This window comes from Coregonus clupeaformis, chromosome 40, assembly GCF_020615455.1.
Source record: "Coregonus clupeaformis isolate EN_2021a chromosome 40, ASM2061545v1, whole genome shotgun sequence".
Lineage (NCBI taxonomy): Eukaryota > Metazoa > Chordata > Actinopteri > Salmoniformes > Salmonidae > Coregonus > Coregonus clupeaformis.
The window spans coordinates 24,440,789-24,462,491 of record NC_059231.1 but is presented as its reverse complement, the minus strand read 5'-3'; the positions used below and the strand labels follow the sequence as shown (position 1 = coordinate 24,462,491).

Below are 21,703 nucleotides of genomic sequence, written 5' to 3'. Positions count from 1 at the left end.
TAGTCCCACTAAGCCAAAGTAGATCCTCTGTAGCTCAGCTGGTAGAGCACGGCGCTTGTAATGCCAGGGTAGTGGGTTCGATCCCCGGGACCACCCATTCACAAAAAAATGTATGCACGCATGACTGTAAGTCGCTTTGGATAAAAGCGTCTGCTAACTGGCATATTATTATTATTATTATAGATGGGATGGCGTATCACTGCAAAATGCCGTGATAAGTATTTTGTTTTTGTGCACTCTCCTCAAACAATAGCATGGTATTTTTTCACTGTAATAGCTACTGTAAATTGGACAATGCAGTTAGATTAACAAGAATTTAAGCTTTCTGCCCATATAAGACATGTCTATGTCCTGGAAAGTTTGCTGTTACTTACAACAGTCATGCTAATCACATTAGCGCACATTAGCTCAACAATCCCATATACGGGACACCGATCCCGTAGAGGTTAACCTTAACCTTAACCCTAACCCCAAACCCCTAACTCTAACCCTAATTCTAACCCCTAAGCCTAAAGTAGCCTTTTTTCTTGTGGGGACCAGTGAAATGTCCCCACTTGTCCGAATTTTCCTTGTTTAACTATCCTTGTGAGAACTTCTGGTCCCCACAAGGATAGGAAAACCAAAAACACACACACACTCACTATGGCTCCTGCTCACACACATGACACAGCGTCCCATCGTGTTAGTGGCATTACAGTGAGTATGTGTCTCAGGGAGAGTGTGAAAGGGGACGGCAGGGAGAGAGAAGTGACAGACTCACAACGTCTTTCTCCCTAGAGCTGTCTATTTACCCTAGCCATAGGACGTAACATGTAGTTACTGAACTCTCAGGGCTTGAGCTGATAGTGACTGCAGCACCAGTCCTGTCATTGAGTATCACAGCCCACTGAATACTTTTCACCCAGTAGCACTGGTCTCTTCAATCAATAACACTCTGAGAGATGCTGGGTATGGCAATCAGCCTCCTCAACACACTGCCTCGAACTAGAAGGAGAGACACTACAACATGGGAGGGAGGGAGAGGGGGAGACAGGGAGAGAGGGAGGAGGAAATGGGATGCAAGAGCATTCAAGCTAACATTGTTTGTTCACAAGCTTATACGTATAGTGCATTTGGAAAGTATTCTGACCCCTTGACTTTTTCCACATTTTGTTACGTTACAGCCTTATTCTAAAATTGATTAAAAAATAATAATCTCATCAATCTACATAATGACAAAGCAAAAACTGCTTTTTAGAAATGTTTGCAAATATATTACAAATAAAAAACTGAAATATCACATTTAAGTAAGTATTCAGACACTTTACTCAGTACTTTGTTGAAGGACCTTTGGCAGCAATTACAGCCTCGAGTCTTCTTGGATATGACACTACAAGCTTGGCACACCTGTATTTGGGGAGTTTCTCCTATTTTTCTCTGCAGATCCTCTCAAGCTCTGTCAGGTTGGATGGGGAGCGTCGCTGCACAGCTATTTTCAGGTCTCTCCAGAGATGTTCGATGGGGTTCAAGTACGGGCTCTGGCTGGGCCACTCAAGGACATTCAGAGACTTGTCCCGAAGCCACTCCTGCATTGTCTTGGCTGTGTGCTTAGGGTCGTTGTCCTGTTGGAAGGTGAAACTTTGCCCCAGTCTGAGGTCTTGAGCGCTCTGGAGCAGGTTTTCATGTGATTTTTTCAATAACTTACTGACAAGTACTTTCCAATAAAGAAATGACAAATTCACAGCAACTTCTGGCAACAAGTTACCGTCCTTTAACAACATACTGTCTTTTAACATTAAACACCTGAATTTAGCTGTAAAATACAGCAACTAGTTGTAGATTTACTGTATTTTCACCGCAACTATTCAAAAACCGCCAGGGGACCATGTCAAAACGTTTTAAGAACTTCCTAAAAACGTATTTGTGGACGTCGCTGGAACAAACCGTGAACTAGAAAAACCTTGCAGGGGACCATGACTGTTTAACCCTCTTAAATGTAACTATGTGTAATAGAAAATGTAATCTATGTCATCTCCAAAAGTAATTATTTATCATAAGAGGGCCGTAACTAGTAATGCTGCATACTCCAATAAAGGGTAAAATCTCACCTTTCTGGTAAAAATAGTTATACATTGCTGAGGTGTAGTCACTTTGGAGGACACAAGCTCAAGTACACAGTACAAATATGATAGAAATATGAAAACATGAAATATGTTATATTAAATGGCTTATATTTTTCTAAATATAGTACAATCAATTTATAAAAATACTAACTATAAGATTTCACCTTCCTTATAACTGCAAAATACATATTTGTATATTTAGTGATAGAGAAAATGTGCATATTTTCTAAAGGTGTCTCTTGATCATAACTTCTGCCCCCATTGCTGTGAACATCACACAGAGCTCTAGCTTGGCTTCCTGAAGTCCTTAGGAACTCACCTTTCACCTCATATTAATATTTTACACAGAATAATATGCCATTTAGCAGACGCTTTTATCCAAAGCAACTTACAGTCATGTGTGCATACATTTTTACGTATGGGTGGTCCCGGGGATCGAACCCACTACCCTGGCATTACAAGCGCCATGCTCTACCAATTGAGCTACAGAAAGTGTTTTGTGTTTAAAATCTATGAATTATTTCTGATTACTGGCTATAAATCAATCCCTGAATGAGCTACAGCCACGAAACCACGCTCTCCTGCTGCGTTACGATGTAAGGAGTTCAGGTATATGAGTTGTTAATGGCTGTGACTTAGGGTTCAGCCAGCAATTAATGGACAGCCGGAAGAGCGAATGAAATGGTGGGAGGGACAGCCCAGCTTCAAGTGGTGTCAGATTTCACATCCTGCTTCACACATGCAGAAGAGACATACTCCTGTGACCATGAGAATCAGGGCTACCGCTCAATGCAAACCATTTCGATCTACGTGTCCACAGATCGATTTATAAGCAAAAATCACGGTCGGAACCGGTACCAGAAGCACACAGGTCCCCTAAACAGGGTACTTTACATCGAAGAGGTTTTTTAATTAAATTAATATCAATTATGCCTTTCAAATAAAAATATTATAAATAACATGTTGACATTTTGCATCCCCATGTTGTCACATTTATTTCATATTAATTTTACATGAGTTGCCAAGTGTAGTTTTGTGTTATCACATGTTGCTTCACACGTTGTCATATATTATCACATTATCTTCACATTAAATCACAAGTGATCACATGAGATGACACGAGATCATGTGGTTTCTCCATAAGGGATAGGGTTACTTTATGGAAAATAGATGTTTCTGAACAACGCATGATGCTGCACTGTTGACAATATGACCGAGCAGCGCTGATTAGGCTACTGTTTGATTTGAGCAGGGCACGCCTCCCTCACAGGTTTCGTCCGGTCATGTGATGGGCCATAGCCCGGTGCAACCCGAGGCAGCTTTATCGAATCCCCTCAGTGAGAGTGAGGAGTGCGTGCAACTGGTGACACTGCATTGGAACTTAAATTACATGTTTTCCTTTCACAGCTAGGCAGTGTTCAGGTGAATTATTTAGTCCTTGAAAAGCAGTTTGTTGAAGGCCCTTTTGATTTAGACTTAGGCCTATTAGTACTGTGGCTAGTCCTGAAATGATCGAGCAGGTGCACATTGTTTAGCAGTGAGTTTACTAGCATCAAACAAATTGCTAAGCGCATGCTCTGTGTTCAGTGTGTGTGTGTGTGTGTGTGTGTGTGTGTGTGTTTGTGTGTGTGTGTACCTGTGTGTGTGTTAACTGCCTTGGTAACTATAGCAAGCTCATTTCCATCGAACTGCGGAGGAGGGGACATTATGTGGCTAAATATGCTTACAAAAATGCTCTCTACAATGAGCCAGGAAGCAATCACTCACAAAACGCAAGGAAATCGTAGACTAACATTGTACAGTATTTCACGTCTGGGAGCTCTCCATGGTGCTGAAATGCACTGAGTACATTTGCTTCGCAGGGTGTGTGTGTGTGTTTGTGTGTGTGTATGTGTGCGTGTGTGCGTGTGTGTCTGCATGTCTGTGTGCCTGTGTGCGTGCGTGCGTAAGTGTTTAGTTGCAGAAGCTGGGTTTAGTTCGTTCTAAAAAGCCTTCAGTCCTACTGATGGCTCCACCTAATAGAGAGACAAAATACCACGCAGAAAAATACATTCGTTTTTTTCTCTCTATCAGAGCCAAAGCATATAATTGGTTTAATTTTAGATGTCGTTCATATGTTTTATGTTCTGTTCTTCGCCATTTTTTCACGTGACATTAGTGATGAGCTGAATATGCGCCTTCCACCCTGTCTCAGTTCCAAATTAATTCAGATAATCATCTCTTGTCTTCTCCAATGTGCGCCCCATTAACATTAAGCAAAACTCTCTCGTCTCCTTGGTAGCACTCCAAGCCATTCAAGCTGACAATCATTTGGCAGCTTTAAGGATGGGGATAAATACTGTCATCTACATTCAACAATGCTGATAAGATACCATGGACGGTGCAAGGTTACGAGACACACACACACAGACACACAGACACACACACACACACACACACACACACCACACACACACACACTCAGTAGTCTATATATCACTTGGCAGAATAGCCAATTGATATAGGCTACTGAGTGTGTGTGTGGTGTGTGTTGTCCTCCTGAATATCCTTGCAAGGGGAGTTGCACAAAGTATTGAAAACAGGGGTGCCAATAACTTTGACACCTATCTTTCTGAGAGAAAAAAGTTTTACTTGTTAAACAGCATTTATTTCTCTGAGCAATTGTATTAGTATAAAATAATATTTTTAAAAAATTGGAGAGGACGGCATTTTTTAAATCATTCAGTAGGCTATTTGTATTATTATTTTTATACAGTCTTTTTTGCTCATCTTTATCAAGGGTGCCAATAATTTTGGAGGTGACTGGGCATGTCATTTAGCTGAATGCCATGCTCGTTGCAAGCCAGACATAATGGAGGGTTTTATGCACATTCTTTGTAAAGGCTATTATCATACCATAGGACCAGCTATGCGTTCCTCATGATCTGTCATTCATGTCATCGAAATAATGTGGCAAATGATTTGTACCATAAATATTTAGCACTGAGAAATGTAGTGACATTTACTTTTCTCTTCTCTATTTCTCTATGTCTGAACTGCATATATAGTGGCAACAGTGCTGAATATATAGCCAATCTTTTCCCAACCCAGATGGTAACAGGTATCAGACCTCACATTTCATGCCTGCGTCCTGTGGTCCAGAGTGGTGGGATAGTGCTATTAAATGTCTGCATGTGTCTGAGTGTGTAATAGGTAGTAAGCTGCTCCGCCACTGCTCAACGATGGAGCTATCGTAGCGATGGAGATGACGCAAACGGACCCCGCTCCGCCAAAAAGTGTTCAAGACGAACATGGCGGCAACTTAACCCAGGTCCAAGATGACTGTGGAAATCGGGAGAAAAGATCCAAGGCATTCAACCCAGATAGGAACCGGAAAAATCATCTGGGGTACAATCAAACGGCTTTTGCATTCTCATAATTGAATCCGGGAAACCGCAGCAGTAACGGCAACAGCACGGATAAGCTCGCCACAGCTGGTCTCTCTGCGCGCGAGCACAACCCGGGAGAGCAGAAAAGAGGGAGCCAGGTGCGAGGCATGCGGTTACAGAGAACGTGGTTTCCCCCCGGAGAGCCATGGAGAACCGGGATGAGGCAGCGCGAGGCTTAATCTGTGCGGGCGCGCTAATTGGATCGGAATAACACACGGACGGCGTCGGGCGCGAGAGAGGAGCGCCCAGGACCCGCGGCGGCACGGCAGGCCACCGTTACCGAGTAGAAATAACGGAGTCCATCTCCCAAAGTCAATGAGTATAGTGGCAGAGGAGCCCCCGCGGTGGAGTCGGCCAGAGCTGCGCTTTTCCTAAAATATGACCAGGGGTGCTTGGATGTGTCGGAAGCAAGATGACGGCTTAAAAATCTGGTTTGCACCCCGAGAGAACGAGAAGCCATTTACCGAGTCGGAGCGGGCCCAGAGATGGCGCCTGTCGCTGGCATCTCTTCTCTTCATCACGGTCCTGCTCTCTGACCACTTGTGGTTCTGCGCGGAGGCCAAACTGACGCGGACCCGAGACAAGTGGCAGGACAAGCGGCTCGCCTTTACCGACATGGTCGAGTACCCAAACTCCACTCACCACCACACCCCCTCCTCTGACCCCCATTCCCCCCACGGCCGCCTCGCCAGAAAGCCAGATGTTATTTTTATAGGGAATTCTACCAAACCTCTGTGTCGACTGGACACCTGTCACCCGGACAGCTTGTCCAAAGACTGCTTCACTTTCACGGACGCAGAGCCGGTGTGCCTGGGCCTCTCCGGGGGCGGTGATGGGACGCAGTCGGCGGACTTGAATCTGAGCGATTTGTATCTTTCTTTTTGTAATTCCTACTCTCTTTTGGATTTGTTTAACGGGTTTACAAGTCCGGACAATATAAACTGCAGCCTGGACGTGGCTGAGGGTGACACACTGGGATGCAGCGAGTGTGTCCGGGCTTACCAGCGCTTTGACCGGCAAGCTCAGGAGGACTACCGGGAGTTTGAGCTTTTGGTTGAGAAATATGAGACGGATGAATACTCGGTCAGGACATGTATGGAGGAATGCAAGGTAGGATGTGAATGGCTTGCACATATCAAAGCACTATAGGTAGGCTACTGTCTTTTTCGCCTCAACACACTTATGCAGCGGGCTTGGATGGATTCCCAGTCGTCATGGTAACCGATATCTATCACGATGTGGGAATGATTTCAAAGAGTTTGTGAGACGGATCACCCCACTTGTCCTGCCTATAATGTATGCGCGCGTGTGTATGTTTGTGCTAGAATGAGCGAGCGTGGAAGCGCACTTGTAGATTGTTTTTAATGCAGGAGATAATTTGTGATGATTGTGTCACATAGCCTACAGCAAACAGAAAGAGTGAGAGAGAGTTTGAATCAAAAAGGGTATTGAGTATAACTGGCCTTTATTGTGTTGCTTCAAAGGCTGCAGACCAAGCCTAAACTAAAAAGGAAGCATCTTAGTAAAAAAATAGGTTGTGCCCCTGATTATGTTCTCTCCTCAGATATAATCTTTGCATAACAAATGGTGTCAAACCTAAGGGATTGTTCTTGTCTTCATCAATCCTTTTGAAAATCAACCAACCAGTGAGAGAGAGAGGTGCTCTCCATGGTTCTGAAAGCATCAGACCTAGAGCCCCCCCACCCTCTCTCTCTCTCTCTCTCTCTCTCTGTGTGTGTGCTTGTGTTAGGGGGATGTAGCCCTATAGGTCTGTATGTTCTCCGCTGTTGTGAAACAGCCAGGCCTCTGCAGTGTGGTGATGTGATCATTTGTTACTGTGTTAGAGGCTATCAGAGTAGAGGCTGTACTAGAGGGGAAGGCCTAGTGCCTAGCTCAGCCAGAGCTCAGAGGTGCTAGCATTTCAATAACATTAATAGCGTACCAGTGGTTTCTGCACCTAATCCACCAGAAGGCTTTTCCATTGTTCCCGGTTTGTTGTTGTTCCGATGACACATCTCTCTGTAGCATAGAGCAGTACACTGCTCCCTCAATTGGTCAACACACATCAACAAACGGGTCTTTCAGAGGGATGATGCAGATTGTATCAAGTTGTGTTGTGAGCTCAGCATGACTGAAACTAACAGGTTTTGGTAATATTGCACCAACGTTGAATAGATGACACTATCGTTCACACACACGCACGCCCGCCCACACGCACACATTTAATCGCAGGTGTCACTGGCAATGTATTGTAGCCACAAATGTTATGTGCAGTCATGGTTGTGCAGTCATGGCGCAGAAAACAGCAATGCTACACAGGTTAGGGACATTGGCTAGATTACACTCATTCTTTTTTCAATTTTTTGTGCAGTAGACTGTTACGGACTACTCTCTCTCTCTTTCTCTCTCTCTCTCTCTCTCTCTCTCTCTCTCTCTCTCTCTCTCTCTCTCTCTCTCTCTCTCTCTCTCTCTCCCGTCGCTCTCTCTCTCTCTCTCTCTCTCTCTCTCTCTCTCTCTCTCTCTCTCTCTCTCTCTCGCTCGCTTCTCTCTCTCTCTCTCTCTCTCTCTCTCTCTCTCTCTCTCTCTCTCTCTCTCTCTCTCTCTCTCTCTCTCTCTCTCTCTCTCTCTCTCTCTCTCTCTCTCTCTGTGGGGTCTCGGTCTCAGCTGTGTGTCACTGGTTCTCATGAGGTGTGTTCTCTGTCTATGGTGCTGAAGTATATAGAACCACGCCATATAGAACCACGCGAGGTCTCTGGTTGAAATCCTCCTAAAATAAGCAGCAACCATCAGTTTCCCTACTTCAGCTGATCATACTGGAATCAGAGATACTGTAAGTATGCTTATCTCAGTCGGTCTAATGTCAGGATGTGAGGTCTGTGTGTATAAGCTTCATGGCCAGAGTGATTGTCTGTCAGCAGTAGTAATGGAGTTGACCTCGGCAGGTAGATATGCTGTCCCAGATGTGCTAGGGATACGGGTGTGGAATGAGTGGGAAGAGAGAGAGAGTGAGTGTGTGTGTATGTGTGTATGTGTGCGTGTGTGTGAATGAATGTGTTCTGTGGGTATCATCTTGGCACACTTCCGTTTCCAACAAGCTCTCACAGTCACGTCAGATTTAGACGTTCATCCATGTTTCACAAACGTCAAATTTCAGTTGTTTCCAACTTTCAAAGTGTTTAATGTTAAGTTTAGGCATTAACTCCACATTTTGAAGGTTAGGGTTAAGTTTAGGCATTAACTCCAAATAGTTAAGGTAAGGAAAACTAAAATAACTTTCTATCAATGGATTCAAACTTGCAACCTTTGGGACTAGAGGTATATGCTTACGCCCTTCCACCATCTCCTTCCACAATGTTCTAGCAAAACCGAAACCTACTTGAAGGTTACAGCGCTCACTGTTGCTCCCTGGTTGCCGGTTTCCACGGCATCTCCCGACGTCCTCAGACATGGATGGACATCCAATACTGACTTATATCACAGGTGACCTTACTGTCCTTTTCTGTAGGTGTGAACAGTACACATACTGTATGAAGTAGTGTGTGTGTGTGTGTGTGTGTGTGTGTGTGTGTGTGTGCACGCCTTTCTGTGAATATTGAATATGACCCAATCTCGTGTCTCCTCCCATATATAGTACATAACAGATATATAACATCTCTCCTCCCCTTTTTGTCACCTAATCAGTGTTGAGCATGCTAGCTGCCGCTATACTCCCTGATAATGCAATAAGGGCCAGGCAGGCAGCAGGCACTGGGGCCAGTGCAGCCTCTTACCATCTTAGCCACATCTGAATTGCTAATGGGCTCCTGTGTTAGTGTGACCTTTAGACAAGCACAGCACTCTAGGCCTGAATCACATACTGTCACCGCCTAGAGAACCCACTCCACTAAGCTGGACAAACAGCATAATTAGCAAAACGGATATTATCCTCTCTTTCCGAGGCCCTTTGCCCTGTGCGATATCCGGTATGGGTGAGAATAGAGAGAGTAATAGGGCAGGACAGGGGAGGAAGAGAGCTGAGGTAAGGGGTAGCTAATGTATTGGTCAATGTCCCTCCTGTAGTTATTGAATATAGTTTAGAGAGAGTGAAAGAGAGAGAAAGCTAGAGAGAAAAAGATAGACAGAGAGAGAGAGAGAGAGAGAGAGAGAAAGAGAGAGAGAGAGAGAGATGTAACAGGCCTACATGCCCTGCGTCAGGAGAGCCAATGAGGCAATGGTTACTCTGACCACTAATCCTCTCTCACACACACTGGAAGCTAGTGAGTATCAGGTGTCAAAGGGCTGCTTTTGTGTTCCGCTGGGCACTCTATGTGGCACAACAAACACACACACAATGTGTTAGTGTGTGTGTTTTACCATATTACATTAAGGCATGCTTTCTCCTCCTCTCTCTCTTTCCTTCCTGTCCATGTGTGATCTTTACAACCTTTGATCTCTGTGTGAACCTGGCTCATCACATATCAGATAGCGTCTCAGTCTGTTTGTCTGTGTCTCTGTGTCTGTGCTTTCATAATGTGCATAACAAATAGCACACACACACACACACACACACACACACACACACACACACACACACACACACACACACACACACAGAGCCCAGTGTTTCCTGCAGGTCCAGGCCTGCCTCTCTCTTCCGGTGTAATTTAATTTGCACTTGCATAATTCTCCTCCTCTCAGATGACCATGTCTCAAGGGTTCTGTCTGTCTCAACATGCTGATCTCCTCTGAGCTCTGTCTGTCTGTCTGCCTGCCTGTGTGCGAGTGTGTGAGTGAGTAAGGGCAGTGTAACCACAGCGGCCAGGGTTTCTCAGAGAAGTAATCTTTGCAATCAGCAGTATCTGTCTCTACATCATCCCCTCCCTCTCCCTCTCTCTCTCCCTCCACTTCCCTCTGTCCTCATCTGTCACCCTCTCAGAAAATCTGCGGGTGTTGAGCTCTCTCTTCCTGCCGGAGAGTGATAGATACTGATCTGGGTTAAGGTCGTTTTCCTTCGCTTCAATTACAGGCCTGTCCTCACAGGGCCCACTGCCTCCAACCCCATCCCTGCTGCTGCTGCCCACTATCTCATTCACTCTCTCTCCAATTCTCGACCTCTCTCTCTCATACGCCTTTCCTCTCTCATTTATTTCTCTCATTCCCTCTTCTTGTATTGTCTTGAACTTCCATTCTGTTTGTCACTCACTTACAGTTCCCCATTCCCTCTCTTCCACCTTTCTTTTCCTCTGTCCTTTTCTCTGGGACCTTGTCTCTCTCTTTCACTGCCTTTGCTGAATTCATGTTATCATGTATATTGCCCACTTGATGAGGTTTTACAGTAAAATGAATATATTTAATTTCTCTTCAATTTCAGCTCTTGGAAAAAACAGGCACCACGGCAAGGCTTATCCACAAGGAGTGAGGTTTATACTGTATGTTATGTCAGTTGTCAAGATGATTCTGACCGTTTTCAGCTGGTAAACGTCACTTCCTACAGTTCAGATTATAATGCATGAATGTACTTAATGTAGAGGGAACCTCTGAATGTCACACAGCTCACTCACTGTTGAATAATATCAGTACACATATACAGCATGCCCCCTGTAATTTTCTCCCTCCCTCCCTCCCTCCCTCCCTCCCTCCCTCCCTCCCTCCCTCCCTCCCTCCCTCCCTCCCTCTCCGTCCTTCCTTCCTTCCTTCCTTCCTTCCTTCCTTCCTTCCTTCCTTCCTTCCTTCCTTCCTTCCCCTTCCTTCCTTCCTTCCTTCCTTCCTTCCTTCCTTCCTTCCTTCCTTCCTTCCTTCCTCTCTCTGATGGTGGCTTTGGGTGAAATTCAATAACAGTTATGTGTGTTTTCTCCCAGCAGCAGCAGCTAGCTACAGGCCTATGGAAACAGGGAAACTCCCCTCTATATTAGCTGACACTGATTGTTTCTCCACAGGCACACAGATAAGGAAATGTGTCTCTTAGACAAGCGCTCTATCTCTGCCTCCACTCCCATGGAAACGCGTTGTCAACGTCCTAGTGTTTTCCTCCGTCTTTCCACCAACACAACAATTCTCTCCCTCTCTCCCTCCATTCTCAGACCCAGTCCAGGAGAAACCTGTCAATATCCCACCTCGCTCCTGGACTTTCTGTCAATATTCCAGTTTATTCCTGCTTTCTTTCCCACAGCTATAATTTACTACTGCTGTGTGTATGTGTGTGTGTGTGTGTGTGTGTGTGTGTGTGTGTGTGTGTGTGTGTGTGTGTGTACGTACGTGTCACACCCAGGAAGTATCCATTTCCCAGGCCATTCAGTGCAGCACAGAGCAGAGCTTCACAGCTAATGATATAATAGCCTGCTGTGTGAACTCTTTAATGCACCCAATCAGATCTATAACTGGAGCTCCAGTGAATTATTCAAATTTTCTGTGTTTACATTATGTGTGTGTGCTTGTTTTAATTATGTTTATGTGTGAGAGTAAGGTGGTATAAATGGTTTTGTGCGTATGTAACAGTGTTGCTTTCGTCCCTCATCCTGGGCTCGAACCAGGGACCCTCTGCACACATCAACAACAGTCACCCACGAAGCATCATTACCTATCGCTCCACAAAAGCTGTGGCCCTTGCAGAGCAAGGGAAACAACTGCTTCAAGGTCTCAGAGCGAGGGAAACGCTACTAGAGCGCTCCGCTAACTATCTAGCCATTTCACACTGGTTGCACGTAGGTGTACAGTATGTGTGCTTTCTTTTGTTTGGAGAGAGTGAAAGGGAGCGAGAGAAACACACACACACTTTGCTTAATGATTCCTAAACTCTCTGTTTATCTCTCTGTTTGTACTTCTGCATGCCTATTGCTCGCAGCATCTCTCTCTCTCTCTCTCTCTCTCTCTCTCTCTCTCTCTCTCTCTCTCTCTCTCTCTCTCTCTCTCTCTCTCTCTCTCTCTCTCTCTCTCTCTCTCTCTCAGTGCTTCAGGCTTCTCTCTAGCGCAGGGGAGCCCTGTTATCAGATGAGTTCCACAGTAATGCCTGCTAGTAGCTAATTAACGACTCAGGGAGACAGAAGGCTTCTGGAGAAACAGTACAGAGCTACCCCGTGACATCATGGTGACCCCTGACCTGCCTGGCCGTCATGATGGGAAGGAAGGGGAAGTAGCACCATAACACACAGCATGAGAGCAGAGTTACTGGAGCCAGAGGAAAATAGAGGAATCACACAGTCAATATGGAAGTCGATATCAACTGCGTTCCTGGTTGATTTGCTATTCTTACCGCACAGGAAGCCTTGTTTGTTGTGTTGTAATCTCTCTTATCTAAAAAATATCCATACCTCAAAGCGGTCCCTGCAGTTCTACATTCTCCCCTTTATGATTTGTATCATCACCTTCTCCCCCATTGTCCTACTGTAGTTCTTACCTGTATTTTCTTCCTGTGGCTGTCAACCTAGGTTAGCTTTTGTTGGGTTATTGCAGTGCAGTGTTACATTACAAATTACTTGGTATACAAGTGAAATCTAATAGAATGAAATTGAACTAAGCATATGTAAAGCTACTCACACTACCTTGGACAGAGTCTAATCAACAGAGATACTCATACTCCTTCTCTCCCTCTCTCTGTTCCTCTCTTCCTCTCTCTATTCCTTTCTCTCTCTCTCCCCTCTCTCCCACTCTCTCTCTATATCTCTCCCCATGTCTTTCTATCTCACAGCTGTTTGATGAGATTCTCACATTGTTGAGTCATTTGGTGCTCACACCAGACAGCAGAAACTAGCACAGAAAATTGACCAGTGTTACCTAGTATTTTTCAGTGTTACATTTCTAGCGTTGATTCAGGTATTACATTAACTCTGTAAGTGTTACATTAACACTCATTGGTGTAAAAGAACCCCAGTGTTGGTGTTATATAACCAGTGTAAAACCACGCCCATCATTATCATATTTCCCAGCATGCTCTACTGCAGGTTAATTTTTTGAAATGTTTGTTTCAATATCTTTGTTTTTGCATGTACATTGATTGATTAAGTAGCGCTTTCCTGCAGTCAAATGACCTTGTGGCCACATGGGTGGAATGTTATTAATACTGTTCATAATTTCATAATTATTAAATTGTGTTTTTTTTTTTATACGCCAAAAATCCAGTGTTTCTATGTCAAACAGCAGTGTTATATTTCAGTCTTCTGTGACGTATATAAAGTGTAATATTGGGATGCAAACTCAAAATTGAATACATTTCAACTCTAATTTTATTTGTCACAAGCGCCGAATACAACATTTACATTTTAGTCATTTAGCAGAAGCTCTTATCCAGAGCGACTTACTGTTAGTGAGTGCATCAAAAAAATAAAATCATACTGGCCCCCCGTGGGAATGGAACCCACAACCCTGGTGTTGCAAGTGCCATGCTCTACCAACTGAGCTACACGGGGCCCTACAACAGGTGTAGACCTTACCGTGAAATGCTTACTTACAAGCCCTTAACCAACAGCACAGTTTTAAGAAAATAGAGTTAAGAGAGTATTTACTAAATAAACTAAAGTAAAAAAAAAAAAATACATTAATTTAAAAAAAGCCACACTATAAAATGACAATAACGAGGCTATTTACAGGGGGTACCGGTACCGGGTCAATGTGGGGGGGGGGGGTACAGGTTAGTCGAGGTAATTTGTACATGTAGGTAGGGGTAAAGTGACTATTCATAGAAAATAAACAGCGAGTAGCAGCAGTGTAAAAACAAAGGGGCTGTCAATGCAAATAGTCCGGGTGGCCATTTGATTAATTGTTCAGCAGTCTTATGGCTTGGGGGTAGAAGCTGTTAAGGAGCCTTTTGGACCCAGACTTGGCACTCTGGCACCGTTTGCCGTGCGGTAGCAGAGAGAACAGTATATGACTTGGGTGACTGGAGTCATTTGACAATTTTTGGGGCCTTCCTCTGACACCATCTAGTATATAGGTCCTGGATGGCAGGAAGCTTGGCCCCAGTGATGTACTGGGCCGTACACATTACCCTCTGTAGCGCCTTATGGTCAGATGCTGAGCAGTTGCCATACCAGGCGGTGATGCAACCGGTCAGGATGCTCTCGATGGTGCAGCTGTATAACTGTTTGAGGATCTGGGGACCCATGCCAAATCCTTTCAGTCTCCTGAGTGGGAAAAGGCCATCTTCATGACTTTCTTGGTGTGTTTGGACCATGGTAGTTTGTTGTTGATGTGGACAACAAGGAACTTTAAACTACAGCCCCGTCGATGTGAATGGGGGCGTGTTCGACCCTCCTTTTCCTGTAGTCCACAATCATCTACTTTGTCTTGCTCACGTTGAGGGAGAGGTTGTTGTCCTGGCACCACACTGCCAGGTCTCTAACCTCCTCCCAATAGGCTGTCTCATTGTTGTAGGTGATCAGGCCTACCACCGTTGTGTCGTCATCAAACTTAATGTTTGTGTTGGAGCCGTGCTTGTCCATGCAGTTGTGGGTGAACAGAGAGTACAGGAGGGGACTAAGCGTGGCAGATGTGTTGTTATCTACCCTTACCACCTGGGTGTGGCCCGTCAGAAAGTCCAGGATCCAGTTGCAGAAGGAGGTGTTTAGTCCCATGGTCCTTAGCTTAGTGATGAGCTTTGTGGGCAATAGGTTGTTGAGCACTGAGCTGTAGTCAATGAACAGCATTCTCACATAGGTGTTATTTTTGTCCAGGTGGGAAAGGGCAGTGTGGAGTGCGATTGAGATTGCATCATCTGTGGATCTGTTGGGGTGGTATGCGAATTGGAGTGGGTCTAGGGTTTCCGGGATGATGGTGTTGATGAGAGCCATGACCATCCTTTCAAAGTACTCCATGGCTACTGACGTGAGTGCTACGGGGCGGTAGTCATTTAAATCAAATCAAATCAAATGAAATGTTATTGGTCACATGCGCCGAATACAACAGGTGCAGACATTACAGTGAAATGCTTACTTACAGCCCTTAACCAACAGTGCATTTATTTTTAACAAAAAAAAGTAAAAAATAAAACAACAACAAAAAAATTGTTGAGAAAAAAAAGAGCAGAAGTCAAATAAAGTAACAGTAGGGAGGCTATATATACAGGGGGGTACCGTTGCAGAGTCAATGTGCGGGAGCACCGGCTAGTTGAGGTAGTTGAGGTAATATGTACATGTGGGTAGAGTTAAAGTGACTATGCATAAATAATTAACAGAGTAGCAGCAGCGTAAAAAGGATGGGGTGGGGGGGCAGTGCAAATAGTCCGGGTAGCCATGATTAGCTGTTCAGGAGTCTTATGGCTTGGGGGTAGAAGCTGTTGAGAAGTCTTTTGGACCTAGACTTGGCACTCCGGTACCGCTTGCCGTGCGGTAGCAGAGAGAACAGTCTATGACTAGGGTGGCTGGAGTCTTTGACAATTTTGAGGGCCTTCCTCTGACACCGCCTGGTATAGAGGTCCTGGATGGCAGGAAGCTTGGCCCCAGTGATGTACTGGGCCGTACGCACTACCCTCTGTAGTGCCTTGCGGTCGGAGGCCAAGCAGTTGCCATACCAGGCGGTGATGCAACCAGTCAGGATGCTCTCGATGGTGCAGCTGTAGAATTTTTTGAGGATCTGAGGACCCATGCCAAATCTTTTCAGTCTCCTGAGGGGGAATAGGCTTTGTCGTGCCCTCTTCACGACTGTCTTGGTGTGTTTGGACCATGATAGTTCGTTGGTGATGTGGACACCAAGGAACTTGAAGCTCTCAACCTGTTCCACTACAGCCCCATCGATGAGAATGGGGGCGTGCTCAGTCCTCTTTTTTTTTCCTGTAGTCCACAATCATCTCCTTTGTCTTGGTCATGTTGAGGGGAGAGGTTGTTGTCCTGGCACCACACGGCCAGGTCTCTGACCTCCTCCCTATAGGCTGTCTCATCGTTGTCGGTGATCAGGCCTACCACTGTTGTGTCGTCGGCAAACTTAATGATGGTGTTGGAGTCGTGCCTGGCCATGCAGTCATGGGTGAACAGAGAGTACAGGAGGGGACTGAGCACGCACCCCTGAGGGCCCCCCGTGTTGAGGATCAGTGTGGCAGATGTGTTGTTACCTACCCCTTACCACCTGGGGCGGCCCGTCAGGAAGTCCAGGATCCAGTTGCAGAGGGAGGTGTTTAGTCCCAGGATCCTTAGCTTAGTGATGAGCTTAGAGGGCACTATGGTGTTGAATGCTGAGCTGTAGTCAATGAATAGCATTCTCACGTAGGTGTTCCTCTTGTCCAGGTGGGAAAGGGCAGTGTGGAGTGCAATAGAGATTGCATCATCTGTGGATCTGTTGGGGCGGTATGCAAATTGGAGTGGGTCTAGGGTTTCTGGGATAATGCTGTTGATGTGAGCCATGACCAGCCTTTCAAAGCACTTCATGGCTACAGACGTCAGTGCTATGGGTCGGTAGTCATTTAGGCAGGTTATCTTAGAGTCCTTGGGCACGGGGACTATGGTGGTCTGCTTGAAACATGTTGGTATTACAGACTCAGTCAGGGACATGTTGAAAATGTCAGTGAAGACACTTGCCAGTTGGTCAGCACATGCTCGGAGTACACGTCCTGGTAATCCGTCTGGCCCTGCGGCTTTGTGAATGTTGACCTGCTTAAAAGTCTTACTCACATCGGCTACGGAGAGCGTGATCACATAGTCATCTGGAACAGCTGGTGCTCTCATGCATGCTTCAGTGTTGCTTGCCTCGAAGCGAGCATAGAAGTGGTTTAGCTCGTCTGGTAGGCTTGTGTCACTAGGCAGCTCGCGGCTGTGCATTTAGGCAGGTTACCTGCGCTTTCATGGGCGCAGGGACTATGGTGGTCTGCTTGAAACATGTAGTTATTACAGACTGTCAGGGAGAGGATGAAAATGTCCGCTCTAAACAAAATGGTTGCTATGCAGGCTGAATAACGTTCTTGTCACTTTCTAGTTAGCTAGCCAACTTCAGTTAACTCAGTAAAGTCAACCATTGAACCTGGAATGACAGTACACTAGCTGCATTTTCATTTGTTTTAGCTTTTTTTCTATTGACATTTACTTGGATATGTCCACGATAATGACGTTGATGCGTTGTCTCGTCTCGTCTGGGCCCCGTTCACTCTCTATGTATGGTACAGATATCTAAATTCTAAATTGAAACATTGTTTCCGAGTTCGGACAGGCAGACAATGAGGCTTATATTAACACCCACTGTACCAAACTAAATGCTAGGTTGGAAGCAAGTGGAAATAATGTGTGAGCTGGGATAAGTACAAAATATGATTTGGTCAGCAACATGAACATGATATTCTTATGGAGGCGCTGTTTAATTTTCAGATGGAACCGTTAGCTGGCATATTGTCTCTGTGACGGCCAATGCAGCATGGCTTGGAACGCTGCTTGTCCAATCAGCATCCAGGATCCAAACAACCAGTTTTATAAAGAATCTTATGCAGCTCAAATATAAATAACATATATTTTTCTAAACTAATCCAATCTGTTACTAGGACTTGTTGCACCCGTTACTGAAATGGTTGTTCCAGTTTAGATGCTTTAGGTAGTCTCATATCTTAGTCTTCCCAACCTGGAAGTCATTCTGAATGCAAATTGAACACAAATGCCAAATGTTGGATTTCCCCACACTGGCTGGATTCCAATAGGAATTACACATCACTTTGCAAGCCTGCATAATGTGACTTGCAGGCCTGATGTTGCCTGTAAACCATGAGTTTCAGCCCTCTGTATTAGGGTATATGTGTTGTGTTAAATAATTGTATTTGAATGATAACATATTCACTTATGATCTCACTTGGTGAAGGCCACAGGGCTGAACTGTTATAAATTAATTGCAACAACCATGTCTCTGTCACTAACAAATACAGTCATGGGTGGTAACTCTACAATTCACTTGAAAGGCAAGGCACTCTGGGAAATATGCAGGTAGCTTGGGGCGGCAGGTAGCTTAGTGGTTAAGAGCGTTGTGCCAGTAACCAAAAGGTCACTGGTTCTAATCCCCGAGCCGACTAGGTGAAAAATATGTCGATGTGCCCTTGAGCAAGGCACTTAACCCTAATTGCTCATGTAAGTCGCTCTGGATAAGAGTGTCTACTAAAATGTGAAAGTGCAAGGTGACGAGTTGATGCTCCTTTCCAATAAATATCGAGGGTATTTTTCTGTAACATGCTTTACTGCCGTTTGACAAATAAAAATAATCCCGCTCTTTTGTCCATAATAATCTCATCATGTAGACAATACCCACATTGTATCTGCAAACTGTTGGCTAGAGCGCACATGCCAATACCAGAGTGGGCACACTCCCTATATAATGCAACAATTTGTTTGAGAAAACCATCAGTAGAGTTGAAAATGCGATGGAAACCCATCTAACTTGTATTTTTTATTCGGTACATGGGAATTTAACCGCAAAATGTATCTTTATGTGCACTACGTCTTCACGCACAGCCTTTTATCCGCAACAAGTCAATTTGATCTGGTGGAAAAATTAGTTTGAAGCTGATTTTTGAATATTCACATGAAAATCTGTCCCTAATTGGATGGAAACCTAGCTACTGACATATTTTCTCAGCTTTTAGTAACAGACAATTAATTTGAGCACCTGAGCCTAACTAACCCCAGCCATTTTTATCAGAGGACCCAGTGGCTGCCATTTAACCATGGTTTGTGTGTATGTGGTGTGTTTTGTGTGTGTGTGTGTGTGTGTGTGTGTGTGTGTGTGTGTGTGTGTGTGTGTGTGTGTGTGTATTACAAACCATTACAGCCTAATGGTAGAGGAGAAAGAATGGCTTTTGTTTGTTTTTGACCAAGCCAGTTTTCTAACCCTGTATGAACAGAGCGAGCCAGCGTCAAACATGTTGGTCAGGGCACGGTCATTGGACATCTGCTATAGCACATAGCAGGGGTATTCAACTCTTACCCTATGAGGTCCGGAGCCTGCTGGTTTTCTGTTCTACCTGATAATTAATTGCACCCACCTGGTGTCCCAGGTCTAAATCAGTCCCTGATTAGATGGGAACAATGAAAAAATGCAGTAGAACTGGCTTCGAGGTCTAGAGTTGAGTTTGAAGGGCCCATAGCATGGTTCCAATAGGTTTGTTGTTGCTTGTCCAGTCAGACATACAAGTCATAATAATAATAATGATCAGCCAACAGTAAAAGGGCATTAAAGTCAATATTGTGTAAAGGCCTAACCAGCCCCTGTATCTCTTCCCCAATCCCCTGATGTATGGGCTGTAGAACAGAGAGCAGCAAGCGAGCAGCAGCCAGTGTGTGTGTGTGTGTGTGTGTGTGCGTGCGTGCGTGTGTGTGTGTGTATGCGTGTGGGCTGTGCTAATGAAGTCATGTGTGAGCTGAAGCTAAGCACATCCTTATGCCCATGCCTCCCTCACTCGCAGAGAATAATCTGATTGTTTAGAGGATGAAAACACCTAAAATGTTATGTCAGTGTGTGTGTGTGGCTATGTGTTTGTTTGTGTGTGTGTGTGCATGTGTGTGTCCGAGAGGGGGAGAGAGAGAGAGAGAGAGAGAGAGAGAGAGAGAGAGAGAGAGAGAGAGAGAGAGAGAGAGAGAGAGGAAGCAAGAGAGAGATAGAGGGGCTGTGTAGCTCTGATGGAAAGAGATGGAAAGATATTATATCTAAGCCCCCTCTGTGTGTGTGTGTTCCCTAGTGCAATACAGTCTCTCTCTCTCTCTCTCTCTCTCTCTCTCTCTCTCTCTCTCTCTCTCTATCTCTCTCTTTATCACTTATGTTTTTCTCTCTCTTTGCCCCAGGTGCTGTATAGAATATTTTCTGTGTGTGTAGAGAGTTCTGCAAAATGTTTTATAGCGTGTTATGTTTGTTATATATGACTTTATCTGTCTCTGTTGTGTGTTGTGTTGGCAACTTATGCTATCTTGTTTTTATCTTTAAAGCAAGCTGTTGGTGTGTGTGTGCTTGCTTGTATGCGTGTGTGTCGGCCTATATGTGTGCATGTGTGTGGAACTCTAGGTCTCTGTTGTGTGTGCATTGTAGTGTTTTGTAGCAGTGTATCCCAGGAAGCAACCCAGGATGCAGCTGCAGCAGGAGGAGCAACCCAGGGTGTTGAAAACACCTCGAAGTTTGACGTTTGTAGCGACTTTGAACGTCGGAATCTGAAGTCAAATTGGTCAAACCGTGAGATCTTGCATCTCTGCTGCTCTCATTCTGTCTCTGCTGCGCTCTACCTCAGCAGCTCAGCTACAACCCATCAGCACTACCAGATAGGAGAGGCCTTGGGGATTACAGTGCAACTGAACTCCATATCTTCAGATCTTAGCAAACAGCCTAAGCACCTGTAGGATGGAGGCGAACATACCTAAGAGAACTACATTCACGCTCTATATTTAACTCTACCTGATCCTTATTCATATACCTGAAGCCAAACATAATACTGTACTTTTGTACATTACCCCTAGCGATCCCAATCCAAATAATGGTTATATTTGTGTGTGTGTGTGTGTGTGTGTGTGTGTATGTATTATCTCTGTTTGACTTTTCTCTGGCCTAGGGGGTGGGGGATAGAGGGGTGTAGATATCGACTCCCAACGTTAATACTACCAGTTCGACCTCAGAAATGACCCCCCTCTCGCAGAATCCACATTCATCCTTCCATCTAACCCCCTCTCTATCCATCTCTCTCGCGCAGCGCTTTCTCTCTCTCTTTTTCTCACTATATATCCCTCTCATTTCAACCTCTCTCTGTTTCTCATTCACTCTCTCTTACATCCCATTATCTCTACCCCTCTTTGTCTTTCCGCTCTCCCCCCTCTGCTCTCTCTCCCTCTCTCCATCCCTCCTCCCCTCGCCCTCTCTTTCTCCTGTCTTTCTGTAGGGCTAATCCTCCTGTGTGGTCTCTTAGCTGGATAAACTGTTCTCCATCCGTCCTCTTTATTGTAGGAGTTACACTACCACCCGTTCACATCCCCTCCTCTTCTCCCTTCAGCCCTCTCAGGTTCCAGCTGCTAAAGGACTAAAGGGCCCTTCACCCAGAGGACATCAAATGTGGTCGCTCACTGAACGAGTGCTGCTCATTTGGTTGGGGAGAGGGGAGGCAGGGAGTGGATTCTCATTCTTCAGATGGATTATATCCAGATTTATTCCAAAAGAACAGAAGTGCTCAACCATTTATTGCACTGAATACTTTGTGTGATGGCTTCTGGGTGTGTGTTTGTATCAGACCTGCGTCAAGTACGAATTTGCTCTCTCTGTATTTTT

The 21,703-nt window shown here is 45.0% G+C and overlaps 1 protein-coding gene across 1 annotated transcript in view; it reads left to right on the top strand.

The window, feature by feature from the left end:
* The first annotated feature begins 5,309 nt into the window (after positions 1 to 5,309).
* Positions 5,310 to 21,703, top strand: part of LOC121571630 (transmembrane protein FAM155A-like) — a 166,504-nt gene continuing 150,110 nt past the window's right edge. The window contains exon 1 of the mRNA XM_041883208.2: positions 5,310 to 6,640. Coding sequence (XP_041739142.1) covers positions 5,909 to 6,640 — 732 coding nt within the window. The 5' untranslated portion in view covers positions 5,310 to 5,908. The remainder of the gene's footprint in view (positions 6,641 to 21,703) is intronic.